The sequence below is a fragment of the Hemitrygon akajei genome, chromosome 17, assembly GCF_048418815.1.
Source record: "Hemitrygon akajei chromosome 17, sHemAka1.3, whole genome shotgun sequence".
Lineage (NCBI taxonomy): Eukaryota > Metazoa > Chordata > Chondrichthyes > Myliobatiformes > Dasyatidae > Hemitrygon > Hemitrygon akajei.
Genome location: NC_133140.1, coordinates 91,503,819 through 91,524,130, shown reverse-complemented (window position 1 = coordinate 91,524,130; position 20,312 = coordinate 91,503,819). Strand labels below are relative to the sequence as shown.

The 20,312-nt window shown below is 40.8% G+C and overlaps 1 protein-coding gene across 1 annotated transcript in view; it reads left to right on the top strand.

Annotated features, from left to right (window-relative positions):
- tat (tyrosine aminotransferase) overlaps nt 1-20,312 on the top strand; it is a 149,474-nt gene that overhangs the window by 42,706 nt on the left and 86,456 nt on the right. The window contains exon 6 of the mRNA XM_073070550.1: nt 291-429. Coding sequence (XP_072926651.1) covers nt 291-429 — 139 coding nt within the window. The remainder of the gene's footprint in view (nt 1-290; nt 430-20,312) is intronic.

The window sequence follows — 20,312 nt, the reverse complement described above, 5'->3', positions numbered from 1 at the left end:
TTATAAACTTGCAGAAACTCTATATCATGTGTTTTGCTGGCATATTCGCTACACAAACATCAATGGTTCTTGAAGAAAATTTCTCACCATTATCTCACAACTAAGGATATGTAATATTATTTGTGGCCCTTATTAGCAATTAATTTAATGTTTTCATAAAGTGTTTGCTATACTTTAGTATATTCATATTAGTTGCGATTATTACTTATTACTTGATTTGTACACTCACACTTTGTCAATAGATATAGCTTGTTGAGAACTTGATTGAGTTTTCTGCTGATTGATTATAGCCAAAAAGATCGTGGGAAATTGACCTGAAGCATATGGAATCATTGATTGATGATAAAACTGCCTGCATCATAGTGAACAATCCTTCAAATCCATGTGGCTCCGTGTTCAGTAAATCCCATCTTCAAGATATTCTGGCTGGTTAGTATGAGGGATTTGTTTCATTTTGCAAATTAAAGTACAAATAACTAAGAATACCTGGATTTATCACTGCTGAATACTTCAAAGAATAATGTGTGAAAGATTGTGGGAATGAGGGTTGGGGGACTGATGAATAGCAGTAATGAGAGTTTGATTTATTGGGGGCATATGATTAGTCTAGAAACAACTTTATTCCTTCTCTCACTTTGCTGGGGTACAACAGAAGGGGAAAATGTTTTGTATAGTAGGGCATGTGGTTATTATGAAGCAATTTCAGGACAGATTGAACTGATCAGATGAATGTTGCATGGAACATAAAAGATGCAAAGAAGTGTGAGGAAGGATAAAAGTAAAAATTGGGACTTAGCTGCAGAAATCTTTCAAAATATTACATTGGCTTGGTCAATGGAAACTTTGGTGCAAATGTGTAATGTGAAATTTGTGCAGATTTCAGTGTGGTGCACTGCTGGATACAACATTATAACCAGCAGCTTGCACAAACTCTCAATAACACCTCATATAACCTCAGAATGCACTGAAATACTTTACAGGAATAAAACATTTCTGGACTGCAAGGCATACACAGCAAGATCCCAGAAACATTAGTGTGACAAAAGCAGACTTTCATAAACATATCACACCCTCAGCATTACCCCAACCGTACTGCACCCTCTGAATACAGCCCCTCCAACAGCCATCTTCTCTCTCTCTCTCTCTCTCTCTCTCTCTCTCTCTCAACACTACAGACAACCTCAGCACCACCTGTGTTAATGCAGACACCCTCATTACTACCCATCTGACAAAATGACACTCCCTTGGTTTCAGAATCATAATCAGGTCTAATGTCATTGGCATTTGTCATGAAGTATGTTGTTGAGCAGCACTACATAGCAATACACATTTTTTTAAAAACTATACATTACACCAGAGGTGCTACCCCTCCCTAGACACCCCATACACCTTTTTAGGGCAGCTCATCCACCTTTGGTCCCCACCTAGCGCTCAGCTCTCACCTGTGGCTCCAAGTAGCTGTAACACGCACAGCGGCCGCACCCCGGTAAACCATCTCAGCAGACAGGCCAAACCAGACGAGGGTAGCCGACGGGTCTTCGACCCTAGGTGAGGTAGGAGGTCTGTCTATCCCAGCGTGTGAAGTTTGGCCCTGGCAGATTGAGCAGAGGAGACCGATTAATGGTGCAATGGTCAAGAAGGCAGGTCCAGCAGGCGTTGTGGAGCGCTCAGAGCACGACGAGACACTTAGACGTCCCGGTCATCCACTGCAGCAGGAGAGGTCTCCAGCCGTAACGGTTCCACTGGATCAAGGTCTCTTCTGCCGAGAGAGTGGGATTGCCCCCGTGCAATGGCTGTTCTACTTAAAACTTCATTACGCACAGGTTTCAAAAGTGTCTTGTTCGAATCTGAAGGACTACCACTATACATTACAAAAACAAATATAAACAAAAAATTGAGCAAGTAGTGCATAAAAGAGCAAAAAGTAATAAGGAGGTGTCTATGTGTTCATTGTTCATTCAGAAATCTGATAATGGAGGGCCAGAAGCGGTTCCTGAAAAGTTGATTGCATTTCTACATGTTCCTGTACCTCCTCCTTGCTGGCAGCAATGAGAAGAGGGAAGGGAGAACATCAAATAGGGGAGAGCACCCCTGTGGCCATCCCCTACAACAATAAGTACTCCATTTTGAGTACTGTTGGGGTGGGGGGGGGGGGGAACAACCTACTTGGAAGAAGCAATAGCAGTCATGCCTCTGGCACTGAGTCTGGCACTGTGGCTCAGAAAGGTAGGGAATTGAAGAGGATGGCAGCAGTAATAGAGGACTCTATAGTTACGGGGACAGGTGGGTGATTCTGTGGCCGTGAAAAAACATGGATGAAAGTTTGGCTCACAGGTGCCAGGGTTCACAATGTATCTGAACGTGTCCACAATATCTTGAAAAAGGGAGGGTGAGCAGCCAGAAGTCATGGTACATATTGGTACCAGTGACATAGGTAGAAAAGGGGAGGAGGTCCTGAAAACAGAATACAGGGATTTAGGAAAGAAGCTGAGAAGCAGGACCACAAGGGTAATAATCTCATGATTGCTGCCTGTGCCACAAGACAGTGAGGATAGGAATAGAATGAGGTGGCAGATAAGCGCACAGCTGAAGAATTGAAGCACGGGGCAGGGATTCAGGTTTCAGGATAATTGGGACCACTTCTGGGGCAGGTGGGACCTGTACAAAAGGGACGGGTTGCACTTGAATCCAAAGGGGACCAATATTCTTGCAGGCAGGTTTACTAGAGCTTTTGGGAATAGTTTAAACTAATATGGCAGAGAATGGGAACGAGTATAATAGAGTTGAGGATAAGCCAGCAGGTTTACAAGTAGATGATGAATGTAACATGAATGAAAAGAAGGACAAGCCAATGATTGGGTACCAATACAAACAAAGCAAAGAGTTAAATTGTACCACAGAGGCAAAATTCAAAAGGGCGAAGAATGCAGGACTGAAGGTGCTGTATTTAAATGTGCATAGCATTCAGAATAAGGTGGATGAACCTGTGACACAATTAAAGATTGATTGGTACGATGTTGTGCGCATCACTGTGTCACGGCTGAAAGAAGGCCATAGTCTTCACAGCTCTCACCATGTCAACCCCTTCAACCCCTTCAAACTTTCAACCAATCTCTGTGGCTTACGTCATCAGAGCACTGTCACTCATCTAAAAACTGAGAGGTCATACTCCTTCTCCCCCAGGGGAGTGGGCGTTATTCCAGAGAATATTCTTAGCTTCCAGTGGGGACCCTCTGCTTGTGCACTGGGTCACTTATTCGCCAGAGAGGTAAGGGCTGATGCCAACTCAGAACTCTCACTCTTCACTGGGTGACGGGAACTAATTAGACATTCCAAATCTGTCCTCTCTTTCTCCTCACTCCTCAGAAATGATACAACCCTATCTTTGAAGTCTTCACCCCCAGCTACAAGAAACTCAACGTGTGACTCAGCCCGCTCTGCTACCTTCTCCTCCTCCCTGACATTATGGACAAGCCATGGCCCCACCTCACCTGAGGCACCGATAGATGGTGGCAATAGACAATAGACAGTAGGTGCAGGAGTAGGCCATTCGGCCCTTCTAGCCAGCACCGCCATTCACTGTGATCATGGCTGATCATACACAATCAGTACCCCGTTCCTGCCCTCTCCCCATATCCCTTGACCCCACTATCTATAAGAGCTCTATCTAACTCTCTCTTGAATGCATCCAGAGACTTGGCCTCCACTGCCTTCTGGGGCAAAGCATTCCACATATCCGCCACTCTCTGGGTGAAAAAGTTTTTCCACATCTCTGTTCTAAATGGCCTACCCCTTATTCTTAAACTGTGGCCTCTAGTTCTGGACTCACCCATCAGCGGGAACATGCTTCCTGCCTCCAGTGTGTCCAATCCCTTAATAATCTTATATGTTTCAATCAGATCCCCTCTCATCCTTCTAAATTCCAGTGTATGCAAGCCCATTCGCTCCAATCTTTCAACATATGACAGTCCCGCCATTCCGGGAATTAGCCTTGTGAACCTATGCTGCACTCCCTCAATAGCAATAATAATAGCAAGAATAGCAAGTCCTACTGCTGTTATGTCAGCGCGAGTCTGAACTAAAACAAGGTCTGAGCCCGCCATTTTATCAAAACTCCTCATTATGATCTCAACTTTGCCAATAGCTTTAACCATACTCAAAAATCGAATTAACAATTCATCCGGGGTACAAATTTCCACCCCACCCAACATGCACCACTGCTCCATACCAGCAAAGATTTAAAAACACAGCCCACTCGTTTAATGCTCAGGGCAATCAATCAACATCTAATGGAATCAATCCTGAACATAGTCCCCACAATTGTAACCTTCAGGCTTGGCCAGCACGTGCTCATCTCGGGGAAGACAGCTTCTGGCCCCGCCAAACTGAGAAATCTCACTAATATGTTGGCTGGTTACAAATCCGCACCGCAAAGTATCAGACATTACACCATATGCAATTAAGTGATTGAACTTTATAAATCTTAATCTGAATACAGTCGGCCCTCCTTATCCATGAGTTCCACATGCGCGAATTCAACCAAATGCGAATCGAAAAAACCCAGAAGTGCTCTTCTAGCACTTGTTGTTTGAGCATGTATAGACTTTTTTTCTTGTCATTATTCCCTAAACAATGCAGTATAACAACTATTTTACATAGCATTTATATTGTATTAGGTATTATAAGTAATCTAGAGATTATTTAAAGTATACAGGAGGGTGTGCGTAGGTTATCGTGGATCGGGACCGACAAAAAACTGGAAGTTCTCTTACTCAGTAAGTCGGAACAGGTACATCCGGTATTATTTAGCATCAGTTAGTCAAATGTTTGTCTTAGTATATAGTATATATTTTACCTCTCTATGCATATAAAACACTTAAGAAATGTATGTTTCAGTGCCGGACAATCCAGTGACAGATTGCTCCCGAGCGCGCTGTCCATCCTTGCCAGGCTGATGTGGAGGATCAAAAACCCAAAACCCCAAAGCCCAATAATTAAACCACTGCATTGTTTAGTAATAATTGTGGCTTTCATTGGGGCAGGGCCTTTCTCACTTCAGTCTTTAAAATTGTTCCGATCGTTGACCGACTGTAGCCTAACGCTTTTCCAATGACCGATGGCGTTTCACCTCTTTCCGGTCGCTTTATTGTTTCCACTTCATTTTCAATCGTGATCGTGATTATTTTCGTGAACAGAAACACTGCGGAGTCAGAGCTTCACCGCCGGGTGCTAATGTCCACTGCACTGAGACAGGTTAAATAAGTTCTGGGGTTCCGCTGGGTCCTAAGATCCACCACATTGAGACAGGTTGAATAAGGGACTTGAGCAGCTGCGATTTTTGGTAACTGCGAGGTGTCCTGGACCAATGCCTCGCAGATAAGGAGGGCCGACTGTATAAGGTTAGTAAAGAAAAGAAAAAAAAAAGGGCCCATTTTAAGGAAAAAGCCAAAAGTGTACATTGGACCTCACTGATACAGCCATTCATCAACCTTCAACCTCCTCTGAGCGTCACTGACCTTCAGACCCTCGCTCCCAGTCCACTCCATCCGGTGGTCTACCAGCTCTCTCCACATGCATCTTCCTTATTCATCTCTCCCCAACAAAAGACCACAAAAATCTCTCTTCCAGACTCACAACAAAGAACATTTCTCTCATTGGATAGTCCTCACATTCCAAAGCCCCATAATCTCTATTCAGAACCCAAACATTGCTGCTGCAGAGAAACCATTACATTAGCAGTGAAACCTTACAGGTGTTACATAAGGAAGAGGATGTGCTGGAACTTTTGGAAAGCATCAAGTTGGATAAGTCACTGGGACCAGATGAGGTGTACCCCAGACTACTGTGGGAAGCAAGGGAGGAGATTGCTGAGCATCTAGAGATGATCTTTGCATCATCAATGGGGATGGGAGAGGTTCTGGAGGATTGGAGGATTGCAGATGTTGTTCCATTATTCAAGAAAGGGAGTAGAGATAGCCCAGGAAATTATAGACCAGTGAGTCTTACTTCAATGATTGATAAGTTGATGGAGAAGATCCAGGGAGGCAGGATTTATGAACATTTGGAAAGGCATAATGTGATTAAGAATAGTCAGCATGGCTTTGTCAAAGGCAAGTCGTGCTGTACGAGCCTGATTGAATTTTTTGAGGATGTGACTAAATACATTGATGAAGGTAAAGCAGTAGATGTAGTGTATATGGATTTCAGCAAGGCATTTGATAAGTTACAATGCAAGGCTTATTGACAAAGTAAGGAAGCATGAAATCCAAGGGGACTTTGCTTTGTGGATCGAGAACTGGTTTACCCACAGAAGGCAAAGAGTGGTTGTAGGTGGGTCATATTCTGCATGGAGGTTGGTGACCAGTGGTGTGCCTCAGGGATCTGCCTACTCTTTGTGATTTTTATAAATGATCTAGATGAGGAAGTGGAGGGATGGTTAGTAAATTTGCTGAAGACACAGAGGTTGGGGGTGTTGTGGATAGTGTGGAAGGCTGTCAGATGTTACAGCGGGACATTGGTAGGATGCAAAACTGGGCTGAGAAGTGGCAGATGGAGTTCAACCCAGATAAGTGTGAGGAGGTTCATTTTGGTAGGTCAAATATGATGGCAGAATATAGTACTAATGGTAAGCCTCTTGGCATTGTGGAGGACCAGTGGGATCAGTACTCCAAGTGGAGTCTGACCAGGGTCTTATCTAGCTGCAACATTACCTTTTGGCTCCTAAACTCAATCCCACGACTGATGAAGACCAATGTACCATATGCCTTCTTAATCACAGAGTCAACCTGCGCAGCAGCTTTGAGTGTCCTATGGACTTGGACCCCAAGATCCCTCTGGTCCTCACTGTCACCTGGCACAGGCAGTAATCCTGAGATTACTACCTTTGAGATCCTGCTTCTCAGCTTCTTTCCTAACTCCCTGTAGTCTGTTTTCAGGACCTTCTCCTTTTTCCTACCTATGTCATTGATACCAATATGTACCACGACCTCTGACTTTTCTCCTTCCCACTTGAGGATATTGTGGACGCGATCAGAAACATTCCAGACCCTGACACCTGGGAGGCAATCATCTGTGTTTCTTTCCTGTATCCATAGAATCACTTGTCTGACCCCCTAACTATAGAGCCACCTGTCACTGCTGCCTTCTTCTTCCTTTCCCTATACTTCTGAGCCACAGGGCCAGACTCTGTGCCAGAGGTGCGGCCACTGTTGCTTCCCCCAGGTATGACATCTCCCTCAACAGTACTCAAACAGGAGTACTTATTGTTAAGTATTGTGAACAGTTTTGGGCTCCATATCAAAGAAAAGATGTGCTACCATTGGAGAGGATTCAGAAGGCGTTCATAAGGATGATTCTGGGAATGATAGGGTTATCATATGAGGAACATTTGATAACCCTGGGTCTGTACTCACTGGAATTTAGAAGGATAAGGGGGAATTTCATTGAAATCATTCGAATGTTGAAAGGCCTAGAGAGAGTATATGTGGATAGGATATTTCCCATAGTGAGGGAGTCTAGGACAAGAGGGCACAGTCTCAGGAGAGAGGGGCATCTATTTCAAACAGACATGCGGAGAAATTTCTTTTGCCAGTGGGCGGTGGATTTGTGGAATACCATATGTTACCACAGGCAGCTTTGGAGGCCAGGTTGTTGTATGTATTTAAGGTGGATATTGATCGTTTCTTGATTGGCCATGGTATCAAAAGATATGGGGAAAAAGGCCAGGGAGTGGGGCTGAGGAGGGGGGAAAAAAGTATCAGCTATGATTGAATGGTGGACAGACTCAATGTGCCAAATGGCCTGATTTTGTTCCTATGTCTTATGGAATCATTACACTAGCTGCCTGTGTCCTTTAGAATCAATTTTAAAATGCTCTTTATTGTATATAAGGCTCTGAAAAATCTATCTCCTCTATATATTTTGGAGCGTCTACCCACTTACATCCCTAATCATAATCTTAGATCCACTGGTTTCCTTAGTATTCTGATAGCCAAAAAATAAGAACTGGTGATGCAGCCTTTTGCTCTAATGCACCAAAAATGTGGAACGCTCTGACGAATGGTATTCGCTGGCATTCTGGACTATTAGTGCATTTGAAAAAACAAAGTTTTCGACTTCCAATACTGAATATCTTGATGGTAAACATACAGTCTCTGATAAATAAAATTTAAGATCTCAGAGCTAGGATGCTGTATCAGAGGAATATTAGGACTTTGTTTTAAGGAATCCTGGTTAACCCTTTCTATACGGGACACAGCGATTCAGATTGACGGGTTCACTATACACCAACAGGAAGGGGCTGTCGAGTCTCTCAAAAACAGGAGTGGAGGTGTATGCCTTATGATCAATGACATTGTGGCCTTCTCTGAAACATGACTAAAGGATGGCTGCCATTGGGAGCTGAATGTCCAAGTGTATATGGTATATTGGAAAGATAGGTTAGTAGGCAGAGGGCTGGTGTGGCTCTATGTGAAAGAAATAATATTAAATCATTGGAAAGAGATGACATAGGATTGAAAGGTGTAGAGTCTCTATGGGTTGAGTTAAGAAATAGCAAGGGTAAAAGGACCCTAATGGCAGGCCTCCAAACAACAGCTAGGATGTGGATTACAAATTACAGCAGGAGATAGAAAAGGCATCTAAGAAGAGCAATGTCATAATAATCGTTGGGGATTTTAACATGAAAGTGGATTAGGAAAACCAGGTCAGTACAAGACCTCAAGAGAGAGAATCTGTATAATGTCTAAGTGATGACTTTTTAGAACAGCTTGTTGTTGAGCCCACTAGGGGATCGGCTGTGCTGGATTGGGTGTTGTGCAATGATCTGGAAGTGATAAGAGAGCTTAAGGTTAACGAACCCTTAGGGAACAGTGATCACAATATGATCGAGTTCACATTAAAATTTGAGAGGGAAAAAATAAAATCCAATGTGTCGGTATTTCAGTGGAATAAAGGAAATTACAATGGCATGAGATGGGAACTGGCAGAAGTTGACTGAAAAGGGACATTTGCAGGAAAGACAGCAGAGTGGCAATAGCTGGACTTCCTGTGAAAAATGAAGTAAGTGCAAGACAGATATAATCCAAATAAGAAGAAATTTTCAAAGGGAAGAAGGACACTACCATGGCTGACAAGTGAAGTCAGAGCCAAAGTAAAATAGAGGGCATATAAGGAAGCCTGAGGTAGTGAGAAGATAGAGGATTGGGGAGCTTTTAAAAACTTGCAGAAGGAAAATAAGAAGGTCATTCAGAAGGAAAAGATGAATTATGAGAGGAAGCTGGTGACTAATATCAAAGAAGATACTAAAAGCTTAAGTATATAAAGGGTATAAGAGGGTCAAGGGTAGATATAGGACGAATACAAAATGACGCTGGAAATATTGTAATGAGAGATGCAGAAACGGCAGAGGAGCTGAATGAGTATTTTGCATCAGTCTTCACAGTGGAAGACATCTACAGTATATCGGACATTCAAGAGTGTCAGGGAAGTGAAGTTTGTGCAGTGAAAATTATGACTGAGAAGAAGCTGCTCAGGAAGCTTAATAGTCTGAGGGTGGATAAATCTTCTGCTACCTTCTGCCAACCTTCTGCTACCCTTGCCGAGTATCTAGACGCATTGGAGAGCGCTTTTGGTACGACAGTGAGCCCACTGGAGCTCATAGCGGGGTTTCAGAACATGCATTAGGAGAAGGGGAAGAAGCTTTCTGCTTACATTTCTCGGCTAGAGAGACAACTAAATCGATTTTTATCACATAACCTGATATGCGTCTCTTGAGCAAAGATTATATCAGGCTGGAATCGGTTAATAACTTTAAATGTTTTCTTACACTTAATAGGATGATTCCAACTGCGAACCTTCCAAGTTAAAACATTTAGCTGTTTAGATATCATCATGGAACTTTGTATCTAAGAACAATAGTTAGACACATGTCAGGATAAGGTAGTCGAAAATGGCAGAGATGAACAACGATAAAAATAATTGACGTATGCTCCGGGATTCCATAATGGGGAAAAAAAAGAAAAAAAATCCCACCCAAACTACAAAGCCCAGAAACAAGTTGATATCAATCAACGCAAGCCCCAAGAAAAGCATAGATGCAGTACAGATACAAACTCCGCCTACCTAAGTAAAAAAAGAGAGAAAAAAAATCTGTCTCCCTCTACCGAACATAAATCTCATTACAGTCATATCTCAATATAATTAACTTGGAAGGAAAGTGTTTTTCTTGTAAAACAAAACGACCTTCAATTGCTTGTGGCACAGAGGGGTCATTCAATAGTCTGCACATTTATTTCTACTACTAAAGTGAATGACCATGCATTTTCCAACTTTGTATTTCATTTGCCACTTGCCCATTCTCCTAATCGTCGAAGTCCTTCTGCATCCTACCTGTTTCCTCAACACTACCTGTCCCTCCACCAATCTCCGTATCTTCTGCAAACTTGGCAACAAAGCCATCTATTCCAACATCTAAATCATTTATATACAGCATGAAAAGAAGCGGTCCCAACACCAAACCCTGCAGAACACCACTAGTCACTGACAGCCAACCAGAAAATGACCATTTTATTCCCACTCGTTGCCAATGTTCTAACTATATTAGAAATGTTCCTGTAATATTATGGGCTCTTAACTTGGTAAGCAGCCTCATGAGTGGCACCTTGTCAAAGGCCTTCTGAAAATCCAAATATACAACATCCACTGCATCTCCTTTATCTATCCTACTGAAAAAGCGTTGCTGGAGCTGAGAAAGAAGAGCTGGCATCTTGGTTAGGTTAAGACTGAGTGCAAATTGGCTGTCACTCCTTGGCATACTTCTGGCCAACGTACAGTCCCTGCAGTATGAGCTGAGAGGCTCGAAGCGAAATAAAGCACTTAACATCTTATGCTTTACCAAAACCTGGTTGTCGGAGGAAATACCAGACCAAACTATCAAACCCATCAGGTTCTTTGTGTTCCAAGTGGACAGGTCTAAAGACCTCTCTGGGAAACGTAAAGGTGGGGAATTGTGTTTCATGGTGAACAATGGTTGGTGTGACCCAGGTAGTGCACACACCTTCAATTCCTTTTGCTGTCCGGATCTGGAATACCTTATGCTGCTATGTTGACCTTTCTGACTGTCTAGAGAATTCACGTCTGTTATTATTACAGCTGTGTACATCCCATGACTGACTGATATCATCCTGACTCTCAATGAACTTTGCAAAACCATCAACATCCTTGAAACCACACACCCAGAGGCTGCTTTCATCACCTCTGGAGATTTTAACCAAGCTTCACTGACCAGAGCTTACCTTAAGTTTTGCTAACACATTGAGATGAGCACATGGGGAGGAAGCATACTCGACCACTGCTACTCTCCCTTCATAATGCCTACAAAGCACTTCTCCACCCTCCATTCCTCAATCTTGCTTCTGCCTGTCTATAGGCAGAAATTGAAGCAGGAAGCACCCATAGTGAAAACTATATACTGCTGGTCCAACCAATCAGATGCAATGTTACAAGAGTACTTTGATAGCATCAGCTGGAAGATATTGCGAGCTGAAAACATCTCCAAATACATGGAGGTGGTCACAAGCTTCATTTGGAAGTGCATTGAAGATGTTGTTTCCCAAAAATTGGTCTAGGTCTAACTAAACCAGAAGCCTTAGATAAATAGTTCAGGGTGTGTTGCTTTCGGTGCAAGGGATAAAGCCTTCACTTCTAGAGACCAACAGAAGCTCAGAGATGCCACAATGATTTATGTAGAGCCATCAAGGTGGCAAAACGTTAACATAGGGACAAAACCCAGTCACATCTCTGCGACACACGCATCATATGGCAAAGACTGCACTCCATCGTGCACTTCAAGAGGAAATGCAGCAACACAGCCAACATTGCTGTCTCATTCCTGAACAAGCTAAATGTTTTTTATGCTTGATTCGAAGTTGGTAAGTCTGAACCCCTGAAGAGAGTCACTGACGAGACCTGCATCTTGGTCATCTCCGAGGCTGAGGTACAGAGAACATTTCAACGTGTCAACAACTGCAAGGCAGCAGGGCCAAGCAGCATCCCAGGGCATGTCTGTAAAGTCTGTACTGAACAGCTGGCTGGTGTGTTTACAGACATTTTTAATCACTCTGTCTCCCAGTGTGTAATGTCCTCCTGTTTCAAATTGTCTACCATTGTCCCTGTACCTAAGAAAACCAAGATAGTATGCCTGAACGATTGTTGCCCTGTCGCTCTCACCTCAATTATAAGCAAATGCTTTGAGAGGTTGGTTAAAGATTACATCTGCAAGCATGCTACAACCTACATTGGACCCCCTTACTATTCGCCTACTGATGGAACCAGTCTACCGATGGCGCCATAGCCGCAGCACTACATGCCGTCCTCACTCACCTGGAGAAGAGGAATGCATATGTTAGAATGCTCTTCCTGGACTATAGTTCAGCATTCAACAACATAATTCTCTCCAGATGACAGGAATCTCAGAGACCTCATCCTACACCCCACCTGTGCTGCTGGATCCTAGGCTTCCTATTGGATTGCTGATAGGTGGTAAGGATGGGCTCCCTCACCTCTGGTTCTCAACACAGGTGCCCCCAGGGTTGTGTTCTGTATCCCCTCTACGCACTTTTCCTCAACTGTAGTGCTACTACTACGGAAAAGGATCTTGGCGATTGTAGGGTTGTCTTGCAGTGCACTGAAAAGCTTGAGAATGTAGATAATAAGAAAGAGGATGTGCTGCAGCTTTTGGAAAGCATCAAGTTGAGTAAGTCACTGGGATCAGACGGGATGTACCCCAGGCTACTGTGGGAAGTGAGGAAGGAGATTGCTGAGCCTCTGGCAATGATCTTTGCATCATCAATGGGGGTGGGAGAGGTTCCGGAGGACTGGAGGGTTGCAGATGTTGTTCCCTTATTCAAGAAAGGGAGTAGAGATATCCCAGGAAATTATAGGCCAGTGAGTCTTACTTCAGTGGTTGGTAAGTTGATGGAGAAGATCCTGAGAGGCAGGATTTATGCACATTTGGAGAGGCATAATATGATTAGGAATAGTCAGCATGGCTTTGTCAAAGGTAGGTCGTGCCTTACAAGCCTGAATGAATTTTTTGAAGATGTGACTAAGCACAGTAATGAAGGTAGAGATGTAGATATATATGGATTTTAGCAAGGCATTTGATAAGGGCTGAAAAATGACAGCTGGAATTTAATGTAGACATATGTGAGATTTTGCATTTCAATAGGACCAACTAGGGTAGGCCTTACACAGTGAACGGTAGGGCACTGAAAAGTGTCAAACAAAGGGATCTGATTGTGATTTTATGAAAAAACAAATTCAATTTTTTTTGGATACAAATCTACATTCAGTTAAGGATAAAATTGTATTATGGGAAGCGATGAAAGCATATTTAAGGGGTCAGATTATAAGTTATACATCTAAAATTAAAAAGGAATACGCAGCAGAAATAGATCAATTGGAAAAAGATATTATAAAGTTAGAAAAAGAATCTCAAAGACATATGACAGAAGAAAAACGAAGACAACTTGTTAATAAAAAACTACAATATAATACACTTCAGACATATCGTACAGAGAAAGTAATTATGAGAACTAAAAGGAAAAATTATGAATTAGGTGAAAGATCGCATAAATTCTTGCTTGGCAGTTGAAAACAGAACAGGTTTCTAAAACAATAAATGCAATTAGAACAAGTGTAAATAAGGTTACTTATAAGCCTGTAGAAATTAATGAAACTTTAAAAAAAATTTATACTGAACTATATCAATCAGAATCACAAAATAAGATTGCTGAGATAGATAAATTTTTATCACAAATAACCCTTCCAAAATTAAATTTGGAAGAACAGAAAGGATTATATATGCCTTTTACATTAAAAGAGGTTGAAGAGCTTTAGGAGCACTTCAGAGTAATAAATCCCCAGAAGAAGATGGTTTTCCTCCTGAGTTTTATAAAAAATTTAAAGATTTATTAATTCCTCCTTTTATGGAATTAATATACCAAGTGGAAAGAATGCATAAACTTCCACAATCTTTTTTAACAGCGATCATAACTGTATTACCAAAAAAAGATAGAGACCCTTTAAAACCAACATCATATAGGCCTATTTCTTTGTTGAATACAGATTATAAAATATTAGCAAAAATTTTATCTAATAGAATATCTAAATATTTACCAAAATTAATACATATGGATCAAACAGGTTTTATTAAAAATAGACAATCAATGGATAATATAACTCGGTTACTTAGTATAATTCATTTGGCAAAAAAAAGAGAGGAAATGAATGTGGCAGTTGCTGTAGATGCAGAAAAAGCATTTGATAGGTTGGAATGGGATTTTTTATTTAAGGTATTGGAAAAATATGAGTTAGGAAAATCTTTTATACAATGGATTAAAACTTTAAATACTAATCCTCAAGCTAAAGTAGTTTCAAATGGTCAGATTTCAACACCATTTTGCTTAATGACAAGGCTGCCCATTATCACCTGCTTTATTTGTATTGCAATAGAACCATTAGCAGAACTAATTAGAACAGATTCAGATATTGGGGGCTTTAGAGTTAATCAAGAAGAATATAAGATTAATTTATTTGCTGATGATGTTTTGATTTATTTAACAAACCCATTGCAATCCTTGCAAAGATTATCCTTTAGATTGGAAGAATATGGGAAAGTATCAGGTTATAAAGTAAATTGGGATAAAAGTGAAATTTTGTCCCTCACCAAAGGAAATTATAATCAATGTCGATTAGCAACTCAATTTCGATGGTCAATGAATGGGATAAAATATTTAGGTATTAGAGTTGATAACGATGTTAAAAATTTATATAAACAAAACTATTTGCCATTATTAAAAAAAAGAGGATCTTGATAAATGGATGATGTTACCAATAACATTAATAGGTAGAGTTAATGCTGTAAAAATGAATATAGTTCCTAGATTGCAATATTTATTTCAAAATTTACCAATACAATTACCTCAGAAGTTTTTTCAAGAACTGAATAAATATGTAAGGAAATTTCTTTGGAAAGGTAAGATGTCAAGAATATCATTGGAAAAATTGACATGTAAATTTGATTTAGGGGGGTTACAACTTCCAAATTTTAAGAATTATTATAAAGCAAATCAACTTAGATTTATTGCGTCTTTTTTTGATGAAGAAAAATCGGCATGGATTAAAATAGAATTAGATAAGATAGGAGAAAATATACCAGAGGATTTTATATATAAATGGGAATCCAAATGGACACTTGATTGATTTATGGAATAAGGTAAATATGGATGATGAGATAAAGAAATCTTTATTAGCAAAAAGAACTTTAATTCAAAATAGGCTTATTCCTTTTACAATGGATAATAAACTTTTACATAATTGGTTCCAAAAGGGGATTAAATATATAGGTGATTGTTTTGAAGGAGGTATATTGATGTCGTTTGGTCAATTAAAAAATAAATATAAAATATCAAATAATACTCTTTTCTGTTATTTTCAATTAAAAGCCTATTTACGAGAAAAGCTGGGACAAACAATGTTGATGCCAAAACCTAGTGAAGTAGAAATATTAATTCAGAAAGGAAAAATTAAAAAAATTATATCTTGTATGTATAATTTGATTCAAAAGCAAACAATTAAGTTAGGAATTTATAAATCAAGGCAAAAATGGGAATCTGATCTGAATGTTAAAATTGATGGAAAAAATTGGTCAAGATTATGTTCTGATAGTATGAGAAATACAATAAATGTTCGACTTAGATTAATACAATATAATTTTTTACATCAATTATATATAACACCACAGAAAATAAATAGATTTAATTTAAGTATGTCTGACCAATGTTTTCGATGTAGTCAAGAAATTGGTACTTTTTTACATTCTACCTGGTCCTGTTTTAAGATTCAACCATTTTGGAAAAATTTAAGACTTTTATTGGAACAAATTATTGGAGTACAACTCCCACATAGTCCATTATTATTTTTATTAGGAGACATTGAAGGGACAACACCGAAACTTAAATTGAACAAGTATCAGAAAAAATTTATAAAAATTGCATTGGCAGTAGCCAAAAAAGTTATCGCAGTTAGTTGGAAATCTGATTTATATTTAACTATGGATCATTGGAATAATGAAATAAAAGTTGTATTCCATTTGAAAAAATTACATATAATCTAAGAAATGAATATGATATATTTTTGAAAATTTGGCTCCCATACTTACAAAAGATAGGATTAAATACACAGGTCCTTTGAAGATAAAATCATAGTAATTGGGGAAAGTAAAAATAAATATCAAAATTATTTTGAACTCCATGGAGCATGTGGGGGTCCTCCGATATCCAGGCAATCTTTTTCTTCTTTCTTTTTTTTTCTTTTCTTTAGATAAGGGTTAAGGGGGGGAGGGTTAAGGGGAGGGGGAGGGTCAACATTATTTTTCTTACTATTTTATTATCACATTTATTCCTTGTAATTTCTAAAATTTAATTAATAAATAACGAACTAACTAAATAAATAAATAAATAAATAAATAAGGTGGGGGGGAAACAACAAAGGGATCTGGGAATACAGGTCCATAATTCATTGAAAGTGGCACCACAGGTAGATAGGGTTGTAAAGAAAGCTTTTGACACATTGGCCTTCATAAATCAATATGTAACCCTCTCACTGGGGCTCATATGCAGACTTGGCTTGTTAACTAATTCTGCTAACAGCCACGTGACTCAGTGCTGAGAAGGCCACCTTTCATAAACAATACGCATTTAGAGTTGATATGATTTGGTGTTCAACAAGAACTACCTTTCACAAAACCATGCTGGCTATTTCTAGTCAGACCCTTCCTCCCCATGTGATCGTTAATCCTGTCTCTCAGACTGTTTTCCAATAACTTCCCTAGTACTGATTATTGACTGACAGTTCTGTAATTGCCAGGGTTTTCTTTCAGCAGCCCTTCTTGGTAAGGGGCCACATTTGACATCTTCCAGTGGTCTGGTAACTCACATATGGCCAGTGAAGATTTAAAAATCTCAGTCAGAGTTTGAAGAGTGTCAGGTAATCTCTTCCAGCCCTGGGGATTTACTCACTTTTAAGGTCACTGAGGCACTGTGTAGCTCCTATTTTCCTATACAGATCTGCACAAGAACTTCACTTTTCTCTTTGAGTTCTCCAACTACAATATCTGTTTTCTTTGAGGATACTGTTGCAAAGTATTGAACAGCTAAATTGTTAGCTAATCAGTCACCCCCTATGCTGTAGAATTAGTGTGATTTCATATCATAGAATCATGGAAAAATCCATCACAGAGAAGGCCTTTCAGCCCATCTAGTCTATACTTAAACAAATTAAACTGCCTAACCCGTTGACCTTTTCTGCAAACATAGTCCTCTGTACCCCTGCCATCTATGTACCTATCCAAACTTTGCTTAGATAGTGAAATCAAGCTCGCATGCACCACTTGTGCTGGCAATTTGTTCCACACTCTTATGACCCTCTGAGTGAAGGAGCTTCCCTTCATGTTCCCCTTAAACTTTTCATAAGAGGAGGCGGAGCTATGTAGTTATGGCACCCCACGGCGACTCCTTTGCTTGCATCTTCGAAAACAGTCCTATTTCCATCTTTAATATCTCTATTTTTCCCTTTCAGGGTTCTTTTGAAGACCCTCACCTGGAGTTACATGCTAACTACGGTTCTTTGCAGGAATGGGACCCACTCTCGGGGTTCCACAATCAGCTGCTATTTGGCATGCCAAAGTCTTAGCCTAAGATTTCGGCACGGTTTCAGAAACCTAGGATCTCGAGTAACAGAGACGGGAAAATCAAGGGTCGGTGTTGTCACAGGAGATCCATGTTGTTGGGGGAGTCGGAACATCTGCTGTGTGCCTGAGGACCCGGGATCCTTGCGATCTCCGGGCACAGAGCTTGGAAAAAGTGACGCAACGGACTTTTAACATTGTAATCCAGCAAGTTGTTTGTTATGTCTCCCTGCTTGCTGGAAAATGGAATGGAGTCACCTCTTTCTCCCTTATTAGGAGAGAGAGAGCCTGCAGCATGTCAAATTATCAGGTGAACAATGTAGTCTTTGGGGTAACTGCAAGTCTGTGTCTTTTCTATTGCTTTGCTCATGCTTGAGTGCTGGTAGCGGGTGCACTTTATTTTTGCCGGTGGGGGGAGGGGAGATTGTTGCTTGCTGCCACTTACACATGGGAGGGAGGAGTTGGAGGGGACTTTGGGGTTCTAACATTTGACTGTCATTCATTCTTTGGGGTACTCCTCTGTTTTCGTAGATGGTTGCAAAGAAAAAGCATTTCAGGATGTATATTGTATACATTTCTCTGACATTAAATGAACCTTTGAACAATAGACATCTAAGTTCTTCTTCGCAAACATCCACAAAAACAGAGTGCCCCAAAGGATGAATGACAGTTAAATGTTAGAACTTCAAAGCCCCCTCTAGCTCCCCCTCCCATGCATAAGCAGCAGCAAAGCAACAATCCCCCTCTCCCCCACTAGCGAAAAAAGCATCAGCACCCCTCCAGCGAGCATGCAAGCATGCAGCAAAGCATCAATAAAGATACAGTCTTGCAGTACCTCAAAGACTACTCATTTACCTGGTAATTCGACATACCACAATGTGTGTGTTGTGTGTGTCTCCCTCTCCCTCTCCCACAAGGGAAAAAGAGGTGTCCCCGTTTCACAGAGAGAGGGGAGACACAACAAAATAACTTGCTGATTCATGGTGTTAAAAGTCTGTTGCATCACTTTTCTAAGTACTGTTCCCAAAGAACTCAGGTTGCTGGGCACATAGCCAGCAGCCTGCTCACTGCCTACAATCTTCCATCTCACACAACATATCAGGCAGCGGCGGCACCAGCCTTGAATCCTCCCACTTCCAGAGCCACGAAAATTTGACACTGTGAAGGCACACTAGTCTTCCAGGCTGCATCCTTGGCGTGTTGAAAAGCAGTTGGTCGTGAGGCCCAGAGAGAGGGTCCTCTTTCCACAAAGAACCAAAGTCAGCGTGTAACTCTAAGTCAGGGTCTTCAAAAGAACCTTGAAAAGGAAAAAAAGGGGTATCAAAGAGCTGTTTCCGAAGATGCAAGCAAAGGAGTCGCTGTTCTCCTAAGCTTCGCCCATTCTACATTCTAAGGAATCAAGAACAACCTATTCAATTTTCTTTATATTTCAGGTCCTCCAGACCCAACAACATTGTTATAAATTTTTTCTGTAATCTTTCAACTTTAATTACATTTTCCTATAGGAAGGTGACCAAAACTACATACAGTACTTCAAATCAGGTCTTACCAAAGTCTCATACTACTGCAACATATCATCCATCTTCTGTAGTCAGTAATTTGATTTATGAAGGCCAATGTGCCGAAAGCTTTCTTTACAATCCTATCTCTCTGTGATGTCACTTTCAATGAATTATGTACTTGTATTCCCTGATCCCTTTGTTCTACCACACTCCTCAGTGTCATACTGTTCACTGTGTAAAACCTACCCTGGTTGGTCCTACTGAAGTTTAACATCTCACACTTGTCTGCATTAAATTCCATCTGTTATTTTTGCAGTTGAGCCATATCCCACTGCAAGTCATGATAGCCTTCCTTGCTGTCCACTACACTCCCTTTCTTTGTGTCATCTGCAAATTTGCTGATCCAGTTAATCACATTATCAACCAGACAGTTCATATAGATGACAAACAACAATGGACCTAGCACCGATCTCTGTAGCACTCCGCTAGTCATGGGCCTCCAGTCAGAGGCAACCATCTACCACCACTCTCTGGCTTCTCCCACAAAGCCAACACCTAATCCAATTTACTACTTTATCTTGAATGCCGAGAGACTGATCCTTCTTGACCAACCTCTCATGTGGGACCTTGTCAAATGACTTGCTAAAGCCCATGTAGACAACATCCATTACCTTGCCTACAATGTTCATCCATTTTCCTGGTAACATCTTCGAAAAACTCCATAAGATTGATCAGACATGACCTACCATGCACGAAGCCATGCTAACTATCCTTAATCAGTCTATGTATATCCAAATACTTATATCCAGTCCCTTATAATACCTTCCATAGCTTTCCTACAACTGATGTCAGCTTCATCTGCCTATAATTTCCTGATTTATGTTTAGAAGGTGTTAGGGTGCACTGTTTCATGCATGTTGATCCCATTGCTCAGATCATCTAAAGCTTGATTGACATTGGCCTGAGGTGGAATGTATAATGCTACCAAAATGACCCCGGAGAACTCTCTTGGTAGGTAAAAAGGACGGCACTTAACTGCTAGATATTCCAGGTCTGGGAGA